Source organism: Heptranchias perlo, chromosome 45 (assembly GCF_035084215.1).
Source record: "Heptranchias perlo isolate sHepPer1 chromosome 45, sHepPer1.hap1, whole genome shotgun sequence".
NCBI lineage: Eukaryota > Metazoa > Chordata > Chondrichthyes > Hexanchiformes > Hexanchidae > Heptranchias > Heptranchias perlo.
The window spans coordinates 1,393,425-1,415,352 of record NC_090369.1 but is presented as its reverse complement, the minus strand read 5'-3'; the positions used below and the strand labels follow the sequence as shown (position 1 = coordinate 1,415,352).

Genomic DNA, 21,928 nt, shown 5'->3' with positions numbered 1-21,928 from the left:
GCGCTGCCATCTTACCTCCTGTCCCCAGCTGAGACCAGGGGGATGGAAACTGGGAACCACCTGGTCTGAATGATGCACCTGCTCCAGGGAGATATGTTCACCCAGTAGACCAGTGGAATTTATTTGTTCATTTTGTCTCCCTCCGTGCTATTACTGGATCAAGTGATGTGACAAACACAATAGTGAGCTTACTTTCTCTCTCACCGTACGGCACTCCGCCTGGGTTACATACTTTCACTGTGTCGGCCAGCAAGGGCCATTATCAATGCATTGTGCTCTATACCATTGCTGCTTGTGCTGATGGATTCACTGCTCTAATATAATCAGTGCTGATTCATTGAACTAATAAGCAGTTGATTACTGGGGAAATGTTAGAGAGTACATATTGTACTATGATTACGCACAAGCTTTGACATTTCTCTGTAATATATAATGAAACAAAACATTACTGGTTAGAGTCTGTGGTACAACACCACATCTGCGTAATTCAGTTACAGGAACGACTGGCCACTAATCACCATAATATCCCATTATATATAAAGATGAAAATGGGAACTTACACGGTGGTAAGTCACATTAAAGGGGAAGGAAAGTGGAGAGAGTACCTTTTTCTTCAAAGTACTGTCCCTTTTTATATTGAAAAGAATGTAAATACAACATGATTTGTTGGTGGAGCGAGCTGGACTGCTTCAGTGACCAGCCCCATGAGTCCTGGCACAGCTTTACTGAATGCAATGGGGCCAGCTCTTTCAGATTGAGAGCCACCCAACCCAGAGGTTGAGTTTTCAGCAAACCTTGCCAGTATCATGCTTCTTGTGGGGTCAGGCAGCTCCCAATCAGCTGAAAGAATGGTCCAAAGTTCCAGCCCTCGGTGCTTTCAATGAATCCATTCTGGAATGCCCCCCCCCACCCGCCATTGGTAATGTAATGGATCAGTGAGGAGACTTTATGGCAGTTGGTAATAGAGCATTGAACAGCTAACAAATGTTTTTGCTATTAAAAATATTAATATATCAAATAGAGGAGTACTTTGAATGAAAAGTACTCCCAGACCGTCCACCCCTTTAGAATTGAACATATTATGAAGAATATTAATGCATCCTGGAGTGCATTTCAAGGCAAGTAATACATTGAGCTGAACCAGGATCCATGGGGTTGTCAATGGAGTTGTTGAGCTCACTCCATCTACAAATATTTTTGCATTTAAGATGATGATAAGCTCGTTTCCTTCCCCCAGTTTGTGACATCTCAAACTCGAGGTGTGTCAGGCACGGCCCTGTAACACGCTGCAGCTTGTTTGCGACCACACGTGTAATTGCCTGTGAACAATGGGCGGGATAGTCTCAGCGCATCCCATTTTTACTAACTCTTACGTTTTTAACAGGAAACAAGGAAACTGCTCTGAAGATGGATGCTGGCCTTAATCTCGTTACAGAAATGCAGCTAGGTAAGAACATCAAGAACAAGAAAAGGCCATTTGGTCCATCAAAGCTCCTAACCCTCCCAGCCTAGCACTCCTCTGTAAATTGAATGTCCCTGATCTCTGACTCTTAATGCCTTGCATAGCAGATTACTCCAGAGTTCACTCATTTAAATTGTTGTCTTCTGACCCACTGACCAGACATACCCTGTACAAATATCCTTATTTCCTTCTCTCTCTCTCGTGTGTATATATAGGAGAGTCGGCATTATAAAGAGGGGAGACAGGTTAATAATTTGGGTGTATGCCACTCATCAGAATTGATAGATTAAAGTTAAGCCAGCGTTTTAGTCAGGTTGGATAAATAAAGAGGAAAAAGAACGGACCCTCTAATCAGAGAGAGATTTAATGAGTTGAATGATCTGCAAACTGCATAATATAAAACACATGGTTATTCCATGTAATATTGGATGATATTAAAACAATCATTTCAGTGTGGCAGTGGAAAGCCCTTAAAGGAACAAAAGAACCTGCAAACAGATAAAAAGTGAAAAGACACGGGAGAGACTCACACAAACTAAAAGGTGAGAAAATGGGGGAAAAATAAAGAGAAACTGCAAATGCAGGAATCCCGGAATGAAAAACAGGAAATGCTGACAAAAGATAGGTGGGTTCACCATACTTACCATCATCAGCTTAAACACGGAGAAATCTGGGTCACTCCCATGTGTATCAGCACAGCTCAATGTGTAAAATATTTAATATATTATAATTAATGGAGATATGAGAGAGAGAGAGAGAGCAAGAGTAATGAATTTAATATTTTATATACAATGAATAGGCTTTCATCCCAAGTATTCTCTTTCAGACTGTACAGTTTGACTTTCTCTAATCATTCCTGATAGTTCATCCCCTTTACTCTTGGGATCATTCGCATTGCTCTTCTCCGCTTTCTTTCCACTGAAGAGTGCAAACTACACATTGCACCATGACGGTGAGTTATTGATGTAACCATGTTGCACACATTTAAGACCCATAAAACCATAAGGTTCAGAGTGATTTCTGGGGCCCCAATGGTCTGGGTATTCTGCAGTCACTCTTCCCTTGAAAGATAATATGGTCTTTGTCTCTGTGTGACAAAGCAATCCATATTCTAACAACTCTCTGCATAAAAGTTTCTCTTAATCTCTCTCCTTGCTCTCAGTGAGAATTTTAAATTGATGAGCTTTCATCACCAGCTCTCTACAAAGAGGAAATAGTTTCTTTCCTATTCGCCCTATTAAAACCCGTCGTAATTTTAAAAGCCTTTATTAAATCTCTTCATAGACTTTTTGGCTCCAGTGGAAATCCTCCCAGTATCTCAGATCTCTCCTCATAACAATAATCTCCTATCTCTGATATCATCACAGTAACGATTCATTATATGGTTTATAATGGGGAGCCCAAAACCCCACACAATGCTTTAACTTTGGCCTAACCATGACAAATTCATCATAACTTCTTTGCTCTTTTACTCTATGCCCTTGTTTCTAAAACCCAAAACGCAATTAGCGTCTTTATGGCTTTTCTAATTAAACGTTGTACTCTGTAGATTAACAGTAGGAGCTTTGACAATAAAGTGGAAGTATATTCTACATAATTCCTCAATATTATAAAGGTTGATAACTCTACTCTTACTGGTTTTGCTCCCTCATAACTCATGAAAAGGAGCAACTATTTTGCATCGAACCTCATTCCTATGACATGAAGTTTCACTCCAGCAACACCATGAATGGGGAGCACTGCCCTAAGCCTGTAGTTCCCGTTCATTAAATCACTGTACTGGGATGACATGAGAACAATAAGGAAAGTCCTATATAAAATGGCTGCCTCTAAATCAACAGCTCTGAAATATAAACTAACACAAGAGAGACACGAGGAAGTGTAGATAAATCTCCCATTGTAATGTTTACAATTATGCAACAATTCAGTAGAATATACCCCCCCACCTTTAAATTACTATCACACTGGAATATTCTGAGTTCCATGACTGGGAACTAGTGTTGCCAGCCCCCTCGGATTGTCCTGTAGTCTCCAGGAATTGAGCATCCCAGGAGAAAAATCATAGGGGCATTAAATAAATAGTGTGGTTTTTTTCATTTTCTTTGAACACTTTCGTTTCTCAGTTATAAAAATATTGGTGATGGGAAAGGATGGCTGTTTGGATATTCACAGATTCACAGGCAGAGGATTTTGACTCTGTTTCACGTAAATTGTCAACAAACAACAGCGAAAGAAAGGAAACCATTCTGTTTCTCCCACCTGCCTTGCCACAGAGTTTATCAGCTGGCCCAGTAACCAGCTGGTGTTACAGTGGCCGATGCACTGCCCACTAACAGTTAAACATACTCCTATTAAACATAAAGTTATATGATGTTTTAAGGGCCAGTGAGTGGCGTGTGTAGGACCAGTTTGATGCTGTATGAGTTAGAGCCTTTACCACAGCCAGGGGGAAGCAGAATGTTATCCTTTCTTGCAGCAAATAATATTTATGACAAATAAAATTTTGCAGGGCTTCAGTAAAAAATGAATCCCCAATAGGTTGTTTTGTAGTATTTTCCACCTATTATTTCCTTGCCTGCATTTAATTTGCATGAGAGTATTCCGCCCATTATAAGTGTGAGTTTCTGTTTATGATTAATATCAAACAAATTGTCTTTTAGGGAAGAAAGTGGAACCTCAAATTGAAGAAATTGTGAAAAAAATCAAGACCTTAATTGAAGGTAATATTTGCTAAGTAATAAAGTACTTTGCAAACAAACCTCCTGCTATGCCACTGTCAGCAGCAATACCTTGTGTCAGTGGTACAGAATCACACTTTGTGGGGTCCATTACATACCGGATGGTGATTGCAAAACCGCACCCATTCTGTGTTCCAAAAGGGTTACGTCGCCATCTATTATGAGGAAGTGGATCTGGATCAGCCCTTTTCAGAGAAGAGGGGTTAAAAGTGGGGGGAAAAGAAAGTACTCCCCCCTGGGGCACAGTGGCACACATAACCCAACTAAGACCTGGATATATCAACAGGAAGATCCAAACTAGTGCAAAGTACAGGGAGAGGCAACCTCTCCCACTCTCCTGAGTTGCCATTGAACAACTCAAGAGCTACACTGTCAGAGTAGCTGGCCAGCCCAGCCCTTAGGCAACAAACTGTGTGATGCAAGGAAATGAAAGTGGTTAAAGGCACAATTAAAGAGCAGGAAAACATACAATTAATAATAAAAAGTGGGTTAGACACTGGTCTTTGATCCCTGGTGAAACCTAGTCCAGATTGATGAAATGAAAATCCCCCCGTCTGCTACCTTTAAAGGAATGTATATTAAATAAATCTGGGGCTGGGCCAATCAGTTCCTGGTGGGTATGGGCTCAAAACTACCTTGACGAGTATTAAAACGAGCAAATTCACAAATAACAATAAAAAACAGCTGTTGCTTCAGCATTGCCTTCATACACTCCTCAATGTAGCTCACTGCATGTATCAATATATTTCAGAGAAAAGGGTGAATGATGCAGAACTGAAGAAGTTGCAGTTACACCAGGAAGCACTGGAAAAGGAACTTGATGAGTGTACGTACGTATTTCCCCTTGGCGAGATCCATGCAGATTTCTAGTGCATTGGCAGGAAAGCACACTAGTTAGTAACCTGCTTTTACATATGGTTTAATATTTCAACGTTTCTATTACTGAGTGCCGGGGTGCCTTTACCTTGAGGCTAATGGGGGAGATTGTTTGAGCTTTTCAGTAGACACGAGGTTGGCAAGTTGTGATTACAGTCCAATGCACTGTTTCTTTGATCTTTGAAACATTATGAATATTGCTATATTACAATTCCATTTCCGTTTGTCAATAGTAAATCACGAGGTCTTTCACCTGGAGGGAAACTGCAATAGGAAGAAAGGTAAGAGAGGGCTGAAAATTGGTCAGCTCGTCAGAGCACGGCGAATGTGCATTTTATTCGTCAACATTTTCAGTTAATGTTTGTTCATTTTCCACCCCAAGTCAGGCTTGTACGTTCCCAAGTCTGTTATAATGTACCTATAACTCACAGCCTCACAGCCCGGCTCTCTCCGGTATGACCTGTCCCCTTTTTTTGATGACTGCCCGTGTACAAAAGAAGGGATGACCTTACATTCACAAGGCTTGCACATGTGTGATGACAAAATGGACTTGTTTTGTGTTTCGCTCAGTGAAGAGTGCACCTGTCACTTGCTTGTGACAGCAATGCACTGCCAATCGACTGATGTTGCTAATGTCAGCTGCTGTAGCCTGGATTGATCCTGACAGGTAGAACTTCAGGGCCACAGTCACCTTCAGAGCCACAGGCAATGCCCAAAGTGTGTGACCTGGTGCTGGGCCGCAGTTGGTGCTGCAACTGATAGCTCAGTTGCAGCACCAACTGAGCTCAGTCACAGCCTTGCTGCTGAAGGGGAGACACTGGGCACGCTGCTCACGAGTTCACTGGAAGTAACACATTCAGTTCCTGTGCACTCGTGTGGTGTAAGGCCTCCTGCACTGTCCCCTTCTCCTCCCTCTTCTCTCAGCTGCTGCAGATCTGTGCACTCTGACTTGCTGCTCTTCCTCCTCCTCCAGCTCCAATGGCACACCCACGTTGCAGAGTAACTTTGTGCACAAGCCCCTGGGCAGCTCCAAAAAAAATAACTCTGCAATATTTGAACTAGAGCAGCCAACACAGCCAGCAATAGGTCTAAAAGTCCACAAACAGTCTAAAATGACTAACCATAGACTCACTGAGGATCCCTTTAAATAACAATGGTGCAGTTTCCCTCCCAAAGATTTATGGGCTGCTTTTAGAATTAACAAATGCAGCCCTGGATGACTAAAAGTCACCTGATGTAATGTGGCATCTAGCACAATGCCAGCGCAGTTCGGCCGCAGCAGATTGTGCTGCAAAAATTTGGAGGTCTTACATTAATTTTACGCCAGAAAAACGGGCGGCCCTGAGTTGAATTTCTCCCCCAGTATTTTTTAGAAAATACTTTTTTTTTGGCATAAGAAAACCAGACTTTTTCTTTCCAATTTTCAACCTTTACAATTACTGGGGCAAGCACTGCCAAAACTGGACTTTCTGGTTTAAAAGCCATACAAAAGGTCACCCTAATCACAGTAACATTTTAACTTACTAGTAGGTATCCTACTGGTTACCCATCAACCCTTAGCTTGCTGACCTACATTGGCTCCAGGTCCAGCAACGCCTTGATTTAAAAATTCTCCATCCTTGTTTTCAAATCCTTCCGTGGCCTCGCCCCTCCCTAACTCTGTAATCTCCTCCAGCCCTACAAACCTCTGAGATCTCTGCGCTCCTCCAATTCTGGCCTCTTGCACATCCCCGATTTTCATCGCTCCACCATTGGCGGCTGTGCCTTCAGCTGCCTCGGCCCTAAGCTCTGGAATTCCCTCCCTAAACCTCTCCGCCTCTTTGTGTCTTTCTCCTCCTTTAAGACTCTCCTTAAAACCTACCTTGTCACCTGTCTCAATATCTCCTTAATAAAAACAGAAAATGCTGGAAATGCTTAGCAAGTGAGGCACCATCTGTGGAGAAAGAAACAGGGTTAATGTTTCAGGTTGAAGACCTTTTGTCAGAACTGGAAGATGTTAAAGAATTAAAGTTTTTAAGCAAGTACAGAGCCAGGGGAGGGAGAGAGGGGAGGAAAGAACAAAAGGGAAGGTCTGTGATAGGGTGCAGGGCAGGAGTGATTAAATGACAAAAGGGATGATGGTGCAAGGCAAGGAGGGTGGGAATGGGACAAGTAAAGAAACAGAAGATCAGTCCAGAGTAACTGTAAATGGCAAAAGCTGAACCATTACCAGAACCATTAAATGGCAAAAGCAGAACCATTACCAGCACTCGCTGTCCGAAAAAAAGGGAGCAGTGGTTATGGTCTGAACTTATTGAAATCAGTATTGAGTCCGGAAGGTTGTAAAGTGCCTAAATGAAAGATGAGGTGCTGTTCCTCGAGCTTACGTTGAGCTTCATTGGAACAGAGTAAGAGGCCGAGGACAGAGAGGCCAGAGTGGGAGTGGGAGTGGGACGGGGAATTAAAATGGCAAGCGACCGGCAGGTCAGGGTCACACTTGCGGACAGAGCGGAGGTGTTCAGCTCAGCGATCACCCAGTCTGCGTTTGGTCTCCCCAGTGTAGAGGAGACCGCGTCGTGAGCAGCGAATACAGTATACTAACTTGAAAGAAGTACAAGTAAATCACTGTTTCACCTGGAGGGAATATTTGGGGCTCTGGACGGTGGGAAGGGAGGAGGTGAAGGGGCAGCTGTTGCATCTCCTGCGCTCGCACGGGAAGGTGCCGTGGGGAGGAGAGGGGGTGATGGAAGAGTGGACCAGGGTGTCGTAGAGGGAGCGGTCCCTTCGGAATGCTGAAAGGGGAGGGAAGAGGGAGTTGTGTTTGGTGGTGGGATTGCGCTGGAGGTGTCAGAAATGGTGGAGGATGATACGTTAAATGTGGAGGCTGGTGGGGTGGAAGGTGAGGACAAGGGGACCCTATCATGGTTCTGGGAGGGAAGGGGTGAGGGCAGAAGTGCAGGAAATAGGACGGACACGGTCGAGGGCCCTGTCAACTACAGTGGAGAGGAATCCTTGGTCGAGGGAAAAGGAAGACATACTGGAAGCACTGGTGAGGAAGGTGGTATCGTCAGAACAGATGTGACGGAGACGGAGAAACTGGGAGAAGGGAATAGAGTCCTTACAGGAAGCGGGGTGGGAGGAAGTATAATCAAGGTAGCTGCGGGTGTCGGTGGGCTTATAATAAATATTGGTTGACAGCCTATCCCCAGAAATGGAGATATAGAAGTCGAGGAAGGGAAGGGAAGAGTCGGAGATGGACCATGTGAAGGCGAGGGAAGGGTGGAAATTGGAAGCAAAGTTGGGGCGAGAACAGGAAGTGTCACCAATACAGTCATCAATGTACTGGAAAAAGAGGTGAGGGAGGGGACCTGAGGAGGACTGGAACAAGGAATGTTCCACATATCCCACAAAAAGGACAGGCATAGCTGGGACCCATATGGGTTCCCATAGCAACATCTTTTATTTGGAGAAAGTGAATGGAGTCAAAGGAGAAGTTGTTCAAGGTAAGAACAAGTTTAGCCAGGAGGAGGAGGATGGTGGTGGATGGGGACTGATTGGGCCTCCATTCAAGGAAGAAGCAGAGGGCCCGCAGGCCGTCCTGGTGAGGGATGGAGGTGTAGAGGGACTGGACGGCCATGGTGTAAAGGAGACGGTTAGGGCCGGGGAACTGGAAACTGTTAAAGTGGCCGAGGGTATCAGGAGAGTCGAGGATGTAGGTCGGAAGAGACTGGACAAGGGGAGAAAAAAATAGAGTCGAGAGGGAGGGAAATAAGTTCCGTGGGGCAAGAACAGGCTGAAAGGATGGGTCTCCGAGGGCAGTCCTGTTTGTGGATCTTGGGGAGGGGGTAGAAGCGAGCTGTGTGGGGTTGGGGGACTATGAGGTTGGAGGCCGTGGGCTGAAGATCTCCAGAGGAGGTCAGTGACGGTCTGGGAATCTATGGCTTGATGTTTGGCAGTGGGGTCATGGTCCAGGGGGAGGTAGGAGAAGGTGTCGGAGAGTTGGCATTCAGCCAATATCTCCTTAAGTGGCTCAGTGTCAAATTTTGTTTAATAATCGCACCTATGAAGTGCCTTGGGCCATTTTACTACGTTAAATGCGCTGTATAAATGCAAGTTACTGTTGGTGGTGGTGGTTATAGAGTTATGCATCAGGTAAGAATAGGTAACAATACATGTACTTTACTATTTGGCAATGGTTTGAGAGCCAGAGAGAAAAAGAGAAAAGATTACAGCACATCAGCAGTTATAGTAGTAAACAATTTTACAACACCAAGTTATAGTCCAGCAATTTTATTTTAAATTCACAAGCTTTCGGAGGCTTCCTCCTTCCTCAGGTGAACGATGTGGAAATTTTCCACATCGTTCACCAGAGGAAGGAGGAAGCCTCCGAAAGCTTGTGAATTTAAAATAAAATTGCTGGACTATAACTTGGTGTTGTAAAATTGTTTACAATTGTCAACCGGCATCTCCACATCAGCAGTTATAGTAGGTAGGGGGAGTGTGAAACCGCTTTTTGTGATATTTCCTTGTCTGTAATTATGGAGATTATGATTCTTGGAAAAGTTTTTTTGTTTCCTTTATTCGTGGCTTTAATTTAATTTGCATCCTTTTGTGAGCTGGAGCTTTTCACAATACTACATTTGACATTCTAACTAAACCGGTATTGCTAACCTTTTGCGGATACATACACTCCCAATCAGTGCTCGAGGGCTAATCTCAGGAATGCTACAATACAGAGTGATGATATGTAGTCTGCACCTGGTGAGTTTGTGCTCTTAATCAAATCGTTGTGGGCAGTTGCCAAGTGAGAGCCAGCCACTTCCCCATAGGGCAGAAAGACCCATAAAACCAATAGTTTGATCCTAAGAGGGCCCTTACACTTGCTGTGTGGAAGCTGGGGTAACCCTGCCTCCTAATAACATCCCCTTGCCTCTTTTAAAGTTTTGTGTCCCTATAATTCAATATAAATCCCCTAGTTAATACAAACTGAACAGAAGCAACATCAAATAAACGGGTCCTCTCTTTCTTCCAGATCTAAGCACATTTATCATCTTACATTTTAGACTATTGAGAATAAATATTTAATTTTTATTCAGAAGGCATTAGAGTAGCTGGTAAAGATGCACGGTAAAGTTCCCTCTACACTGATCAAACACTTCCACATCAGGCCTTGCATGGGTTTGATACAAGATAAATCCCCTCCAGCTTACCAACAATATTTCTAAACTGCAGATTCACAGGACTGCACTAGTGTAACATTTTCACTCTTGCCTCTGAGTCGGTTGTGAATTCAATATGTGCGGCTGACACTCGAGTGCAGTATTGTCGCAAGTACCATCTTTTGGATGAGACCCCCACCTGCCTCTCCAGATGTGATGTTAAAGATCCCACGACACTATTGAGACGTTCCTCTGGCGTCCTGGCCAACATTGCTCCTTAAACTAACACCATCAAAGGCTCCTGATCTGACATCTGATCATTCATTTATTTGCTGTTTGAGGAAACTTGCCGTGTGCGAATTGGCTGCTGTGTGTTTGCCCACTCAACAATGATCGCACTTCAAAAGTAATTAATTAGCTGTGTAGTGGTTTGGCATGTGATAAAGTGAGATAAAAATACAAGTTCTTTCTTTCCGAGTGCCACTGCCAGTTGAATGCTGATTAGAATAGTGATACGTACAGTATTTTAGGAGTTGAAAGAAGTGTTGGTGGCGCAGTGCATTGATGCACCAACGGTCTGAATCATGGAATGCTATGACTTAAGGAAATGGCAGGGACGTTAAACAAATATTTTATATCTGTCGTCACAGTAGAAGACATAAAAACGTACAGGAAATTGTGGGGAGCCAAGGGGCTACTGAGAGGGTGGAACTTAAAGTAATTAAGATTAGTGAAGAAAACGTTCTGGAAAAATTAATGGGACTAAAAGCTGACAAATCCCCCCTGGACCTGATGGCCTACATCCTAGGGTTTTAAAAGAGGTGGCTGCAAAGATAGTGGATGCATTGGCTGTGATCTTCCAGAATTCCCTAGATTCTAGAACGGTCCCAGTGGATTGGAAGGTAGCAAATGTAACCCCGCTATTCAAGAAAGGAGGGAGAGAGAAAACAGGGAACTACAGGCCAGTTAGTCTGACATCGGTCGTCAGGAAAATGCTAGAATCTAGAAAGTCATATGATTAGGCAGAAAACAGAGAGTGGGAATAAACGGGTCATTCTCAGGTTGGCAGGCTGTAACTAGTGGGGTGCCGCAGGGATCGGTGCTTGGACCTCAGCTATTTACAATCTATAATAATGACTTAAATGAAGGGACCGAGTGTAATGTATCCAAGTTTGTTGACGATACAAAGCTAGGTGGGAAAGTAAGCTGTGAAGAGGACACAAAGAGTCTGCAAAGGGATATAGACAGGTTAAGAGAGTGAGCAAGAAGGTGGCAGATGGAGTATAATGTGGGGAAATGTGAGGTTATTCACTTTGGTAGGAAGAATAGAAAAACAGAATATTTTTTAAATGGTGAGAAACTATTAAATGTTAGTGCTCAGAAGGACTTGGGTGTCCTTATTCATGAAACACAGAAAGTTAGCACGCAGGTACAGCAGGCGATTAGGAAGGTAAATGGCATGTTGGCCTTTATTGCAAGGGGGTTGGAGTACAAGAGTAAGGAAGTCTTACTGCAACTATACAGGGCTTTGGTGAGACCTCACCTGGAGCAATGCGTACAGTTTTGGTCTCCTTATCTAAGGAAGGATATACTTGCCTTAGAGGCAGTGCAACGAAGGTTCACTAGATTAATTCCTGGGAGGAATATGAGGAGAGATTGGGTAGAATGGGCCGATACTCTCTGGAGTTTAGAAGAATGAGAGGGCTTGACAGGGTAGATGCTGAGAGGCTGTTTCCCCTGGCTGGAGAGTCCAGAACTAGGGGGCATAGTCTCAGGATAAGGGGTCGGCCATTTAAGACTGAGACGAGGAGGAATTTCTTCACTCAGAGAGGGTGGTGAATCTTTGGAATTCTCTACCCCAGAAGGCTGTGGATGCTCAGTTGTTGAATATATTCAAGGCTGAGATAGATAGATTTTTGGACTCTTGGGGAATCGAGGGATATGGGGATCGGGCAGGAAAGTGGAGTTGAGGTTGAAGATCAGCCATGATCTGATTGAATGGTGGAGCAGGCTCGAGGGGCCGAATGGCCTACTCCTGCTCCTATTTCTTATGTTCTTATCTTCTTATGACATAGTTTTGTGTTTTTAATTTCCCCTCTGGCAAATCACCATCCATTTTGGATCACAATGGCCAGTTACCAATCTCCAAAATAGATCCTCTGTCATTTTGCTGGACTGTGGTTCAAGGGAAACCTAAAAAAGGGGAGAAAAAGTGTGGGGGGGGGGGAAATCTGCAAATACTTCAAGCAGTAAGTTAGTCCAAATGTTTTTATCTCATTCCAGCAAATCTGAAGAGGCTGCACTTTCAGTACGAACAAAATCAAGCTCAGACTGAAAGGTAAGAAAGCAAGACAAATATAAACCATGCCACATCGCCCATATCACAAATCACTGTCGCCTTTATTATTAGGAACTAACCAAGCAACTACTTTGCATTGGCTGTCACAATATCTGTTCCTGTTCTTCGGTCCCATACCTCAAACCCATTCTCCTCCTTCCCCCTTCCCCAGTACTCATTCCCTGTTTCTTTTTTGCCCTCCACTTTTTCTCCTTTGTTGCCTCACCAAGTGGCCATTCATGATGTGCGAAGGTGGGCAGTGAGTGTGGGCAGGCTGTTTGGTTGCAGATCAGCTGATCGCGTCCTTGCTTGATATGTACACACACACGCGAGCTGATCTAAGCCTCCCTAAATCTGGGGTACAGAAGCCAGCTGTAGTACCTCTGCTGCTACCCCACCTGAGATCAGCACAGATCAGGAATGGAATTGGCATTCTGTTTGTTTTGCTTAGTTACATGCAGCCTGTACCAATTGTGGAGCTGCCCTTCATTCTCATGCCACTTTTACAATAGGAGTTGAATCTGCTGAAAATACAACTTCTGTCTGCTGGCTTCCAAACTGCCTGATGGTGCAGAGAGACTAATAAAGGAAGAGGCATGGGAATGACTAATCAACACCTCATGGAAAAAGTGAGAAAATCAGATGTGTTACTCACATCAGAGCCGGCCAATTCTGGTTATACTGTGTTGAAATCCTCCTTCGGTCCTGGAATGCTAACAGTGCTTTGTGCAATTTGTTCAGACAGCTGAGAGTGAGCAGAGAGAGTAAGCAAAGGATTGAAGTGTTAACATCTCAGATAGAAGAGGAGAAGCTGAAAAAGAGGAAAGAAAGGTAACAAAGTACCAGCATCATCCAATAAACGTACTCATTAGAAAAAGTTCCATGCATCACACACATCACAGGGGATATAGATGGGAGATTCCTCCACTACTGATATACTGGGCAGGGATTACACAACGTACCCCATTGACACTGATAGTCCATGTTTCACATCTATTGACTAGATTCTTTTTCAAAGAAATCTAACAATCCTGCCAATTTCAGTCCTGGACGAAAGCTGCCAGAGCACAGGGCCTTATCCATCCTCTGCCTCTGTAGCTTCCAGAATATATCCCGGACTCCCCAGCACCAGTACTCTGTACTGCCACACTGCCTACACTTACGGTTCTGGACCTCAGTGTGTTGTAGTGGCCTCCTTCTCTGAATCCAGTCCCAGTCTGATGGTTTCCTGCTCTCTCTGATTCCCAGTTAGATCATGGAACAGTGAAAGGTTAAACCCTAGATCCACCGCTTAATGGTGTGTATTTAATTGCAAAATGCAGCATTGTCCAACTCAGTGCTTTGTTTAAGTGTCTTGTTTATATTTATAACTCTCTTTAGACTATTACTTTGTGCTTGCATTTATGGATATTTTGCAAAAGTTTAATAAATACTCGGTTTGTATGAAATAGAAAATTTTGCAATTTCTGCAATCTTCTTAATGTTTTCAGAAAGGCATTTGAACAGCAACTTGAAGAACTCATAAGGAAGCACAAATGGATGGCAGAATTTTATGTAAGTAAAATAATATATAGAATAACGATTGTTTGGGGGAAACTTCTGAGCCCTCGGGTGAGATTACTGACTTTAGTCACCTCTTGTGGGGGTGTGCGTGTGTGTGTCTGTGTGTCTGTCCTGGGTGGCAGGAATCCTGTGTGGGGGCTGGGAAGGTTCAGAGAGTTCGATTTACTGCTGTAGAATGTGTAATAAATTGAGAAACCAAGATGAAGAGCCACGGCCTATAGTACAAGACATCACCAAGGCTGAAAAGAATAAAAGAGAAGATAAAGTAAATCAGGAAATAGTGATTAGGTGACAGCAAAAGAGTGATTACAAGAGTTATACACAGAGGGAAGGAGAGAGATAGTAAAAAAAAACTCTAGCAAATACTCAGAACACAAACTACCCTGTGGGAGTTAGTTGAGAGGTGACGGTAATACCTAGTTTAAAAACTAACAAAAGCTATTTATTTTGAAATAGCCACGTATGGAGTAAGCCAACTATTGTCCTACTAGTTTCTGCATCTATATAATTATCTCCCTTGTAAATAAATTCAACTATTAGTTATGGCCTGAGTGATACAGTCTGACACCATATTTAATTTACTGCCTTGTGAAGTGGACAGGAGAACATGATTTTCAGCACATGGTAAAAGGGTAATTGGTAATCTTCTGTACACTATCCCATTCACATTGGGAAAAAGCCTGAAAATATATAGACATATAAACACATACGTACACTCCAACAAAAGAAATTGAAGAATATATCCATGGAAAATTAAGAAAACATAAAAGTTCATATTTATCTCCCTTATAAACAGGATTGTTCCCATGTATAATTGACGATGGTTCACCTTTAGTCCATAATCACTGTAATCTTTGACTTTTCTTTTCCATCAGACTCCAGCCAGACTTGAACTTGAAATGCGCAACATTGAAAACTCCAAGCAGCAGCTTCTTAGTGAAGGTAATCCCCTGTGTTAGGAATATCCCTGTGCATTAAATGATCATCACGAATGAAGTCCAAGGCCCAATATCTGGCACTCCTGAATTTCTAGGCAGTGGTGCTATCAGGACTAATGTCTCCCATAAGTATCAGCCTGGCTCAGTTGCTAGTACTCCTGTCCCACTCTGAAGACTGAGCATTCAAACTCTGATCCAGGATTTGAGCGCATAATCTAGGCCGACTCTCCAGGCAGTACTGAGGCAGTGCCATCCTTTGGACAAGGAGTTAAACTGAGGGCCCAGCTGCTCGAACCAAGATCCCATGGCACTGTTCAAAGAGTAGTGTGTCCTGAGCAATATTTCTCCTCCGAGCAACAACACCAAACACAGAATAAATGGATCATTCATCTCTGCTGTTTGTGGCCTCTTACTGTGCACAAATTAGATTTGCGAGCGTGGCAACAGCATGACTTAATAACAATACTTCATGGTATGTGAAGCACGAGAGGTGTTTGAGCGGTAAGGTACTAGCAGGTCTTTCCTTATTTCTGTGTGCTTTTCTTTGAAACAGAGCACGTGACGAAGGAGAAATTGTGCACCCTGGATAAAGAACTGAACTCTCTCCAACAGCAAGGAGCTTCCTCCGACGAGGTTCTCTTCCTGCACAGCAAAGAGGCAAAACTCACCCAGTACGTACAGCAATGGCAGCCAGCGTAGAAGGAGTCAAGCTGCATGTAACCAGACCAGCGAGGTAGCATTTGAAGTATGAAGACAGCCGACCTGGAATACATCAGGGTCACCCCAGTGCTTCAGTTGGCAAAAGCAGTGTATAGCTGGGACATGCAGGCCAGTAGGGTCCCTTATTAGGTCCCCAGCCAGAGGAGCAATAAGGGTGTTACAGTCTGCCTCAGCACCAGCTCTCCTGGTTTAGGGAGACGTGCTGGTGCTGAGGGGCAGATAGTAATAATTGGAAAGAAGCTTACACATTCGAGACGGTTTCATACAGGTTGGGCAAAGCAATCTTTAGCACCCGCCAGAGCACGAGCGATGCCAGTGACGTGCCCGTACTAAAAGCGAAAATCTGACAGTAACTTGGCTCACAGTAACAACAACACCTCGCATGTATCCAGCGCCTTTAACGGAGTAAAACGTCCCAAGTCGCTTCACAGGAGCGTAAATCAGACAAAATTTGACACCGAACCACATGGGGAGATATTAGGACAGGTGAGAAAAAGCTTGGTCAAAGAGGTGGGTTTTAAAGGAGGAGAGAGAGAGGAGGAAGACAATGAAGTAGCAAATACATGGAATGGCACAAAGGCAGTTTCCAAGAGATGATTCTCGTTCTGAGGTGACGGTTGGTCCCCAAGGGGCGGGTTCCAGTAACTCTCACCGATCAGCAGCCTTGGCCAAACGGAGGTGAGATCAGGTGAGACTGCAGCAAGGGCTCGCCTCTCTCTCTTACCTAAACATTGGTAAAGCAAGACACGTGCAGGTGGGGATTGCGATGAGCGCCCTCCACAAGTATTGCTCCTACCTTCTTAGCAGAGAACCCCTGCCCGAAAAGCTCCAGACCGTTAGCACCTCCTAGTAGCACACGGGGGGGGGGGGGGGCGGTGAGGATAACATTGGGTGGGTGTTGGAGAAGATCGGGGGGGGGGGGGCCAATCGCGGGGGTCCGATCGCACCAGGTGAGCTCGTTGGGCCTGGACGCAGCACTCCTGCTCCTCTGGGCCCACAAGTAGGGCAATAAAGGCCCTCACGATATGGATCCGGCCCTTCCCACCCTGCTTTCACCTGGTCTGAATGGGAAGCAATCGGAAACCCCAACAGGTGAGGTTAAATTTGTTCTACATTTCTAATACACAAAAAATTAAGTGCCTCAACTATCGCAACGAGGTTCATTGCCCTTTTAAGCAGTGGCCTGCCGGCTTTCAGTGGGGACAGGATTTCTGGGTTTGTGTTGCGCGCCCTCATCCACACACGCCTCGGTTAAATCTGGAAGTGGGTGTGTTGGAGCCGGGATGCGGTCCCGCTCCAAAAATCAACTATTTTTACTGCCCACCTGCACCCAACCCACCCGTTCTTGCGGGTTAAAATTGCCCCCAATGGAGCCTGCAGCATATATATATATATATCTATCTCTCTATCTTACTGTTAGTTTTTCTTAAGTTAGCTTGAGTTGCAATATGTGCCGTGGGGCCTCGGCCCTTCCCCCGGGCGCCCTGCGCCCTGGGGCCTCGGCCCTTCCCCCGGGCGCCCTGCGCCGCGGGGCCTCGGCCCTTCCCCCGGGCGCCCTGCGCCGCGGGGCCTCGGCCCTTCCCCCCGGGCGCCCTGCGCCGCGGGGCCTCGGCCCTTCCCCCGGGCGCCCTGCGCCGCGGGGCCTCGGCCCTTCCCCCGGGCGTCCTGCGCCGCGGGGCCTCGGCCCTTCCCCCGGTGCCCTGCACTTTCACCTGGGCATCTAGATTTTTTTAAAAATCAGATTTTGAGAAATGGATGTAACAATAATTTTAAAAAACGAGATGAAAGACAGAATTAAGCATTAAATGGTCAGTAAGGCTTTTTGTCTTTTGATTTGCAGCCAAATGTTTGAGGAGGAGAACAAAGCAGTGAAAGCAATGCTCAGGGAGGCCTCGCAGCATCCCTCAGATCTTCAGCAGAAGCCAAAGCAAACCAGGTGAGACCAGAAAGCTGCAGCACTCTAATCTGGTAAGATCATCTTGAGAATGATGGATCATACAAAATTTCTCAGCTCAAATTGGTTCTTTATCTCATTTGCTGTTTGTGGGTCATTACTGTGTGCAAACTGGCTGCAGCGTTTCCTACAAAACAGGTGACCACACTTCAAAAGTAATTCATTGGCTGTGGGACGTCCTGAGGACGTGAAAGGTGCTGTATAAATGTAAGTTCGTTCTTTCTTTCTCCTTCAGTGTGCAATAAAGGACCTGCAGCAACCCTGGCCTCGGTTACAGTGTTGATGATCTGGTTGCTGTGGTTCTCTCCCCCACAGCGCCTCCCCCCCCTCACCCCGTGCAGCTAAGCAGCATACTGGGAGAGACGGGAGAAAAAGCTTTGGATATTTTAGGGGGGAAAACTGGGAATTTCCTCTCTGACCCCTTCAGACAGTCAAGCAAGCTTCAGGAGATCAGAGTGACTGCATTACCCAGTCAGTCCTTCTATAACTGGGAGGATGTCTTCCCCTCTCAGGAAAATATCCAGCTCCCTTTCGAACCCTTGCAACTCATTACAAAAGTTAACTATTCTCTGCAAAAAGAAGAACTTCCAGGCGTCCAACCTCTCCCTATGCTTCTGGATTGTATAGTGATGCCCTTTAGTTCCCCTCTGCTTATCGAACTTGAGTAACCCACCCACCTGGACAGAATCTATTCTCTTCATAATTTTGAAGACTTCAATCATAGCCCTTCAAAGTCTACACTTTTCCAAGATGACAAGTCCCATCTTTCTGCGCCTTTCCTGAGGGCCCTTGAACTTAGGTATCAAATGAGTAGTCCCCCTCTGAACCTTTTTCAGAGCCTTGATAGCCCTCACTTCATGATGGGACCAAACTGGGCAAAGCATTCTAGATGTGGCCAGACCAGGGCCTCGTACAAGATAAGGATCGTACTTTTAATCTTGTGTTTAATTGACCTAACTGTTCACCCTAACACCCGATTTGCTTTTGTGACAGTCTTGTGACAATGTTCAAGGACCTTCAGTGACTCATTAACAATAAGCCCCAGGTATCTTTCCCCACTCTGCTGGGTGCATGGTGTATCCACAAAGCTGGAAAGGGCAGATCGATCAGCCCAACAGCCATGTTAAAGAAAAAAGAAATACTTGCATTTACATAGCGCCTTTCACAACCTCAGGATGTCCCAAAGCACTTTACAAAGTACTTTTTTTTGCTATATGGTCACTGTTGTACTGTAGGAAACGCGGCAGCCAATTTACACACAGCAAGCTCCCGCAAACAGCGAGGTGATAATCATCAGATCGTCTGTTTTAGTGGTTTTGGTTGAGGGATAAATATTGGCCCCAGTACACCAGAGAGAATTCCCCCTGCTCCTCTTCAAAATAGCATCATGGGATCTTTAACGTGTACCTGAGAGGGCAGACAGGGCCTCGGCTTTAATGTCTCATCCGAAAGATGGCCCCTCCGACAGTGCAGCGCTCCCTCAGTGCTGTTAGGGAAAATGCTTGAGTGTCATACAGGATGCTATCAATATCAATAACTTAATTAAAGAAAACCAGGACCATAAGGAGCAGTTACCATAAATACAGAAGGACCAAGCCCTTCCTGGCTAATCTACTGGAATTCATTGAGCAGGTAATGGGACTGGTGGGCGAGCATTATCCAATGGATGGAATTTACTTGGATTTTGAGAAGGCACTTGATAAAGTTCCAAAAATGAAACTTCTGAAAAAGGTTAATGCTCATGAACTCAATGGAGAATTAGCTAACCAGATTGCAAAGTTGCTAGGCAACCAGAAGCACATGATGGCGAGTGGACAGACTGTCTGAGGTCTGTGGCTGACCAAATGTTTCTGTTCTACACATTCATACATGACTTGAAGGAGAATACTTACTGTATTATCGTAGGATCAGTAGTGATCACCATACCTGACTGATCATACAAGCAAAATCAGGTTATATTGATGAAAGATCACTGACCTGAAACTCTAACCCGATGTATCTCTCTCCATCACCATCATCAGCTGCTGCCGCCTGACTTCCTGACTTTCCAGCATTGTCTCTTTATTTTACATTGAAGATTTAACTTTTATAGTCATGGTACTGATCCATTTCCAGGACAGCCGATCGTGTTTTCACATGCAGAACTGCACAAGTGATTAGCTTGTACTTACATTATTAATTGCAGCTGCAAACTTCAAAGTAAGATTATATTAAAAACTTCAAAGCAGCATTATAAAGAGGAGCTTACTCATCTGCTCTGAACAGTAACTCATCGTGGCAAGTGAGTCACCTTTCATTTTACCGATTGTGCTTCGTTTGTGAATGATGCCCGAGCTGATCCGTGGATAATTTGCTCTGCACTTTAAGCTCCCGCAATCAGCACTGGCAAATTTAGTCAAGACCATGGAGAAATTGTTGGTGGACAGGCCGAGCAAAACCTGCTTTTATATTGTTCCTTTAATATGGATTCTGAGAGCCCAACATCTGTGTGCTGTTCCCCCCTCCCCTCCCCTCGCAGTATTTATGCTGCTAGATCCATTCCTGCAACCCAGCAATAGACCCGTAGATCCAGGTTTACCTGGGCTTATGAGTCCGTTGCTAAACTACAGAGATTGGATTTAATAGTATTTTGTAGTTGTCGGCCGCTAGGCTCCTGGAACCTGAATTAAAAGAATATCAAAGCAGCTGCTGCCCTCTGGTCTCTCCCCCCATTGCCCATTTCTCAGCCTTCAATGGGGTCGGCCAGCTGTTTAACTGTAGAGGCCGAGCGTAATCCTGTCCCCATCCAATACACACGCACACTTCTCAACAGGATTCACTGGATAATGATCACAAACAGAAACCATGGCTGACTGTCTCCTTCCTCGGGGGACAGAGCATCTCTCCTGCTGCCCAACACACAGCAGCTAACTCAAATCATACTGTTTATAAACTACCAATGGTTTAAAAATTGCAGAGTAAAAGCGTCCAAAGGGTTGGCGACAAATAACAAAATGAAACCACAGCCAGAGAAGTGAGTGGCTGGCTGGATAGAACTACCGTTATTATTGATTCTCACCGTACAAATTTGCTCCTGTTGGGATAGGTTTCTAAAAGAATGGGAACCCAGGAGGAAGAATGACGTCCAGGGCAGGGACGACAACATGGACAAGAGCGAGGGGGAAGAGTGCCAGAAAGACAATTTGCAACGGGCAAGAAAATAAATGGTACGTGTGCATGTTTAAACATGGCTGAGAGCTGCCTGTATTGTGACTGTTCCCAGAGTAAGAAAACCACATGAATGGCCATCCACTGGTGCAACATATTAGGGGCCAATTTAAAACGCAGATTTCATTGATGAAAGTTTTAAAATTGCAGAGTATAGGCTTGTCGACAAATAACAAAATGAAACCATACCCAGAGAAGTGAGTGGCTGGCTTCTATTCCATTTGTACCTCAGTAATCGCTGGCTGCAAAGTGTTACAGCGAAAATCTAATAAAAACTGCTATTAATTATTTTACGGTGTGTGTATATATGCTGCGCAGTCACTGAACATGTTGGCCGACCAAAGCATAGCTCCAAAGGGAGTGGGACACAGGTTTGATCCTCCAGACCCATCATTTGGGAGAGGATAAACCAGTGATGGTCATCAGCACGCCTCTTGTGCACTGCATGACGGCCCTACCAGCGACCTGGGGACAGATCATGCCTCGGCGTTGGTGCTTGCCCTTGGGGAACTGGCAGTTAAATACGTTGTTTTTTTTAAATGGACGAGAGGGGCATGGTGTGTGGTGGTTGTGAAAAGTTGGATAGCCCAGTGAAGGTTAGAATACCAGAGTTCAGTCTTCAGTTGCTTCCAAGCCTTTATTGACAGAGATCCCCCATCCCTTACACGCTGTACACCCCCTAGATAAGCTCCCTCCTATAAACGGGTACAAGAGAGTCCCCAATTGATACCCATCACCTGAATACAATTAACACACTGATATAAATCACATGGATACAATTAACAGTGGTTAGGTCAGCTGGGTCAGGAGAGAGAGAGAGAGAGAAAAACAAACCAGCCAGGGCTTCCTCTCCTGATCTCTTATCCTGTGACTCCTATTTTGTGGACAGTGGGTGAGGCCCGTGATGTGCATGCAGACACTTACCGTCCAGGCTCTCATCACTGGGGGGAAATAATGGAAACTGTCAGCACCCACAGAAACATATCCCACGTGA

The 21,928-nt window shown here is 44.8% G+C and overlaps 1 protein-coding gene across 2 annotated transcripts in view; it reads left to right on the top strand.

Moving 5' to 3' along the window:
* The first annotated feature begins 1,391 nt into the window (after positions 1 to 1,391).
* The window catches only part of LOC137306785 (synaptonemal complex central element protein 1-like), a 36,194-nt gene continuing 15,657 nt past the window's right edge, over positions 1,392 to 21,928 (top strand). Inside the window, exons 1-11 of one of the 2 annotated variants that reach the window (XM_067976167.1) lie at positions 1,392 to 1,447; positions 4,123 to 4,182; positions 4,952 to 5,026; positions 5,310 to 5,357; positions 12,498 to 12,552; positions 13,294 to 13,383; positions 14,043 to 14,106; positions 14,991 to 15,057; positions 15,607 to 15,724; positions 17,614 to 17,709; positions 20,813 to 20,933. In XM_067976167.1, the coding sequence (XP_067832268.1) occupies positions 1,408 to 1,447; positions 4,123 to 4,182; positions 4,952 to 5,026; positions 5,310 to 5,357; positions 12,498 to 12,552; positions 13,294 to 13,383; positions 14,043 to 14,106; positions 14,991 to 15,057; positions 15,607 to 15,724; positions 17,614 to 17,709; positions 20,813 to 20,930 (831 nt within the window). In that variant the 5' untranslated portion in view covers positions 1,392 to 1,407 and the 3' untranslated portion in view covers positions 20,931 to 20,933. Of the gene's footprint in view, positions 1,448 to 4,122; positions 4,183 to 4,951; positions 5,027 to 5,309; positions 5,358 to 12,497; positions 12,553 to 13,293; positions 13,384 to 14,042; positions 14,107 to 14,990; positions 15,058 to 15,606; positions 15,725 to 17,613; positions 17,710 to 20,812; positions 21,223 to 21,928 lie in introns of those variants that run through there. The other variant, XM_067976166.1, reaches the window with a different exon arrangement.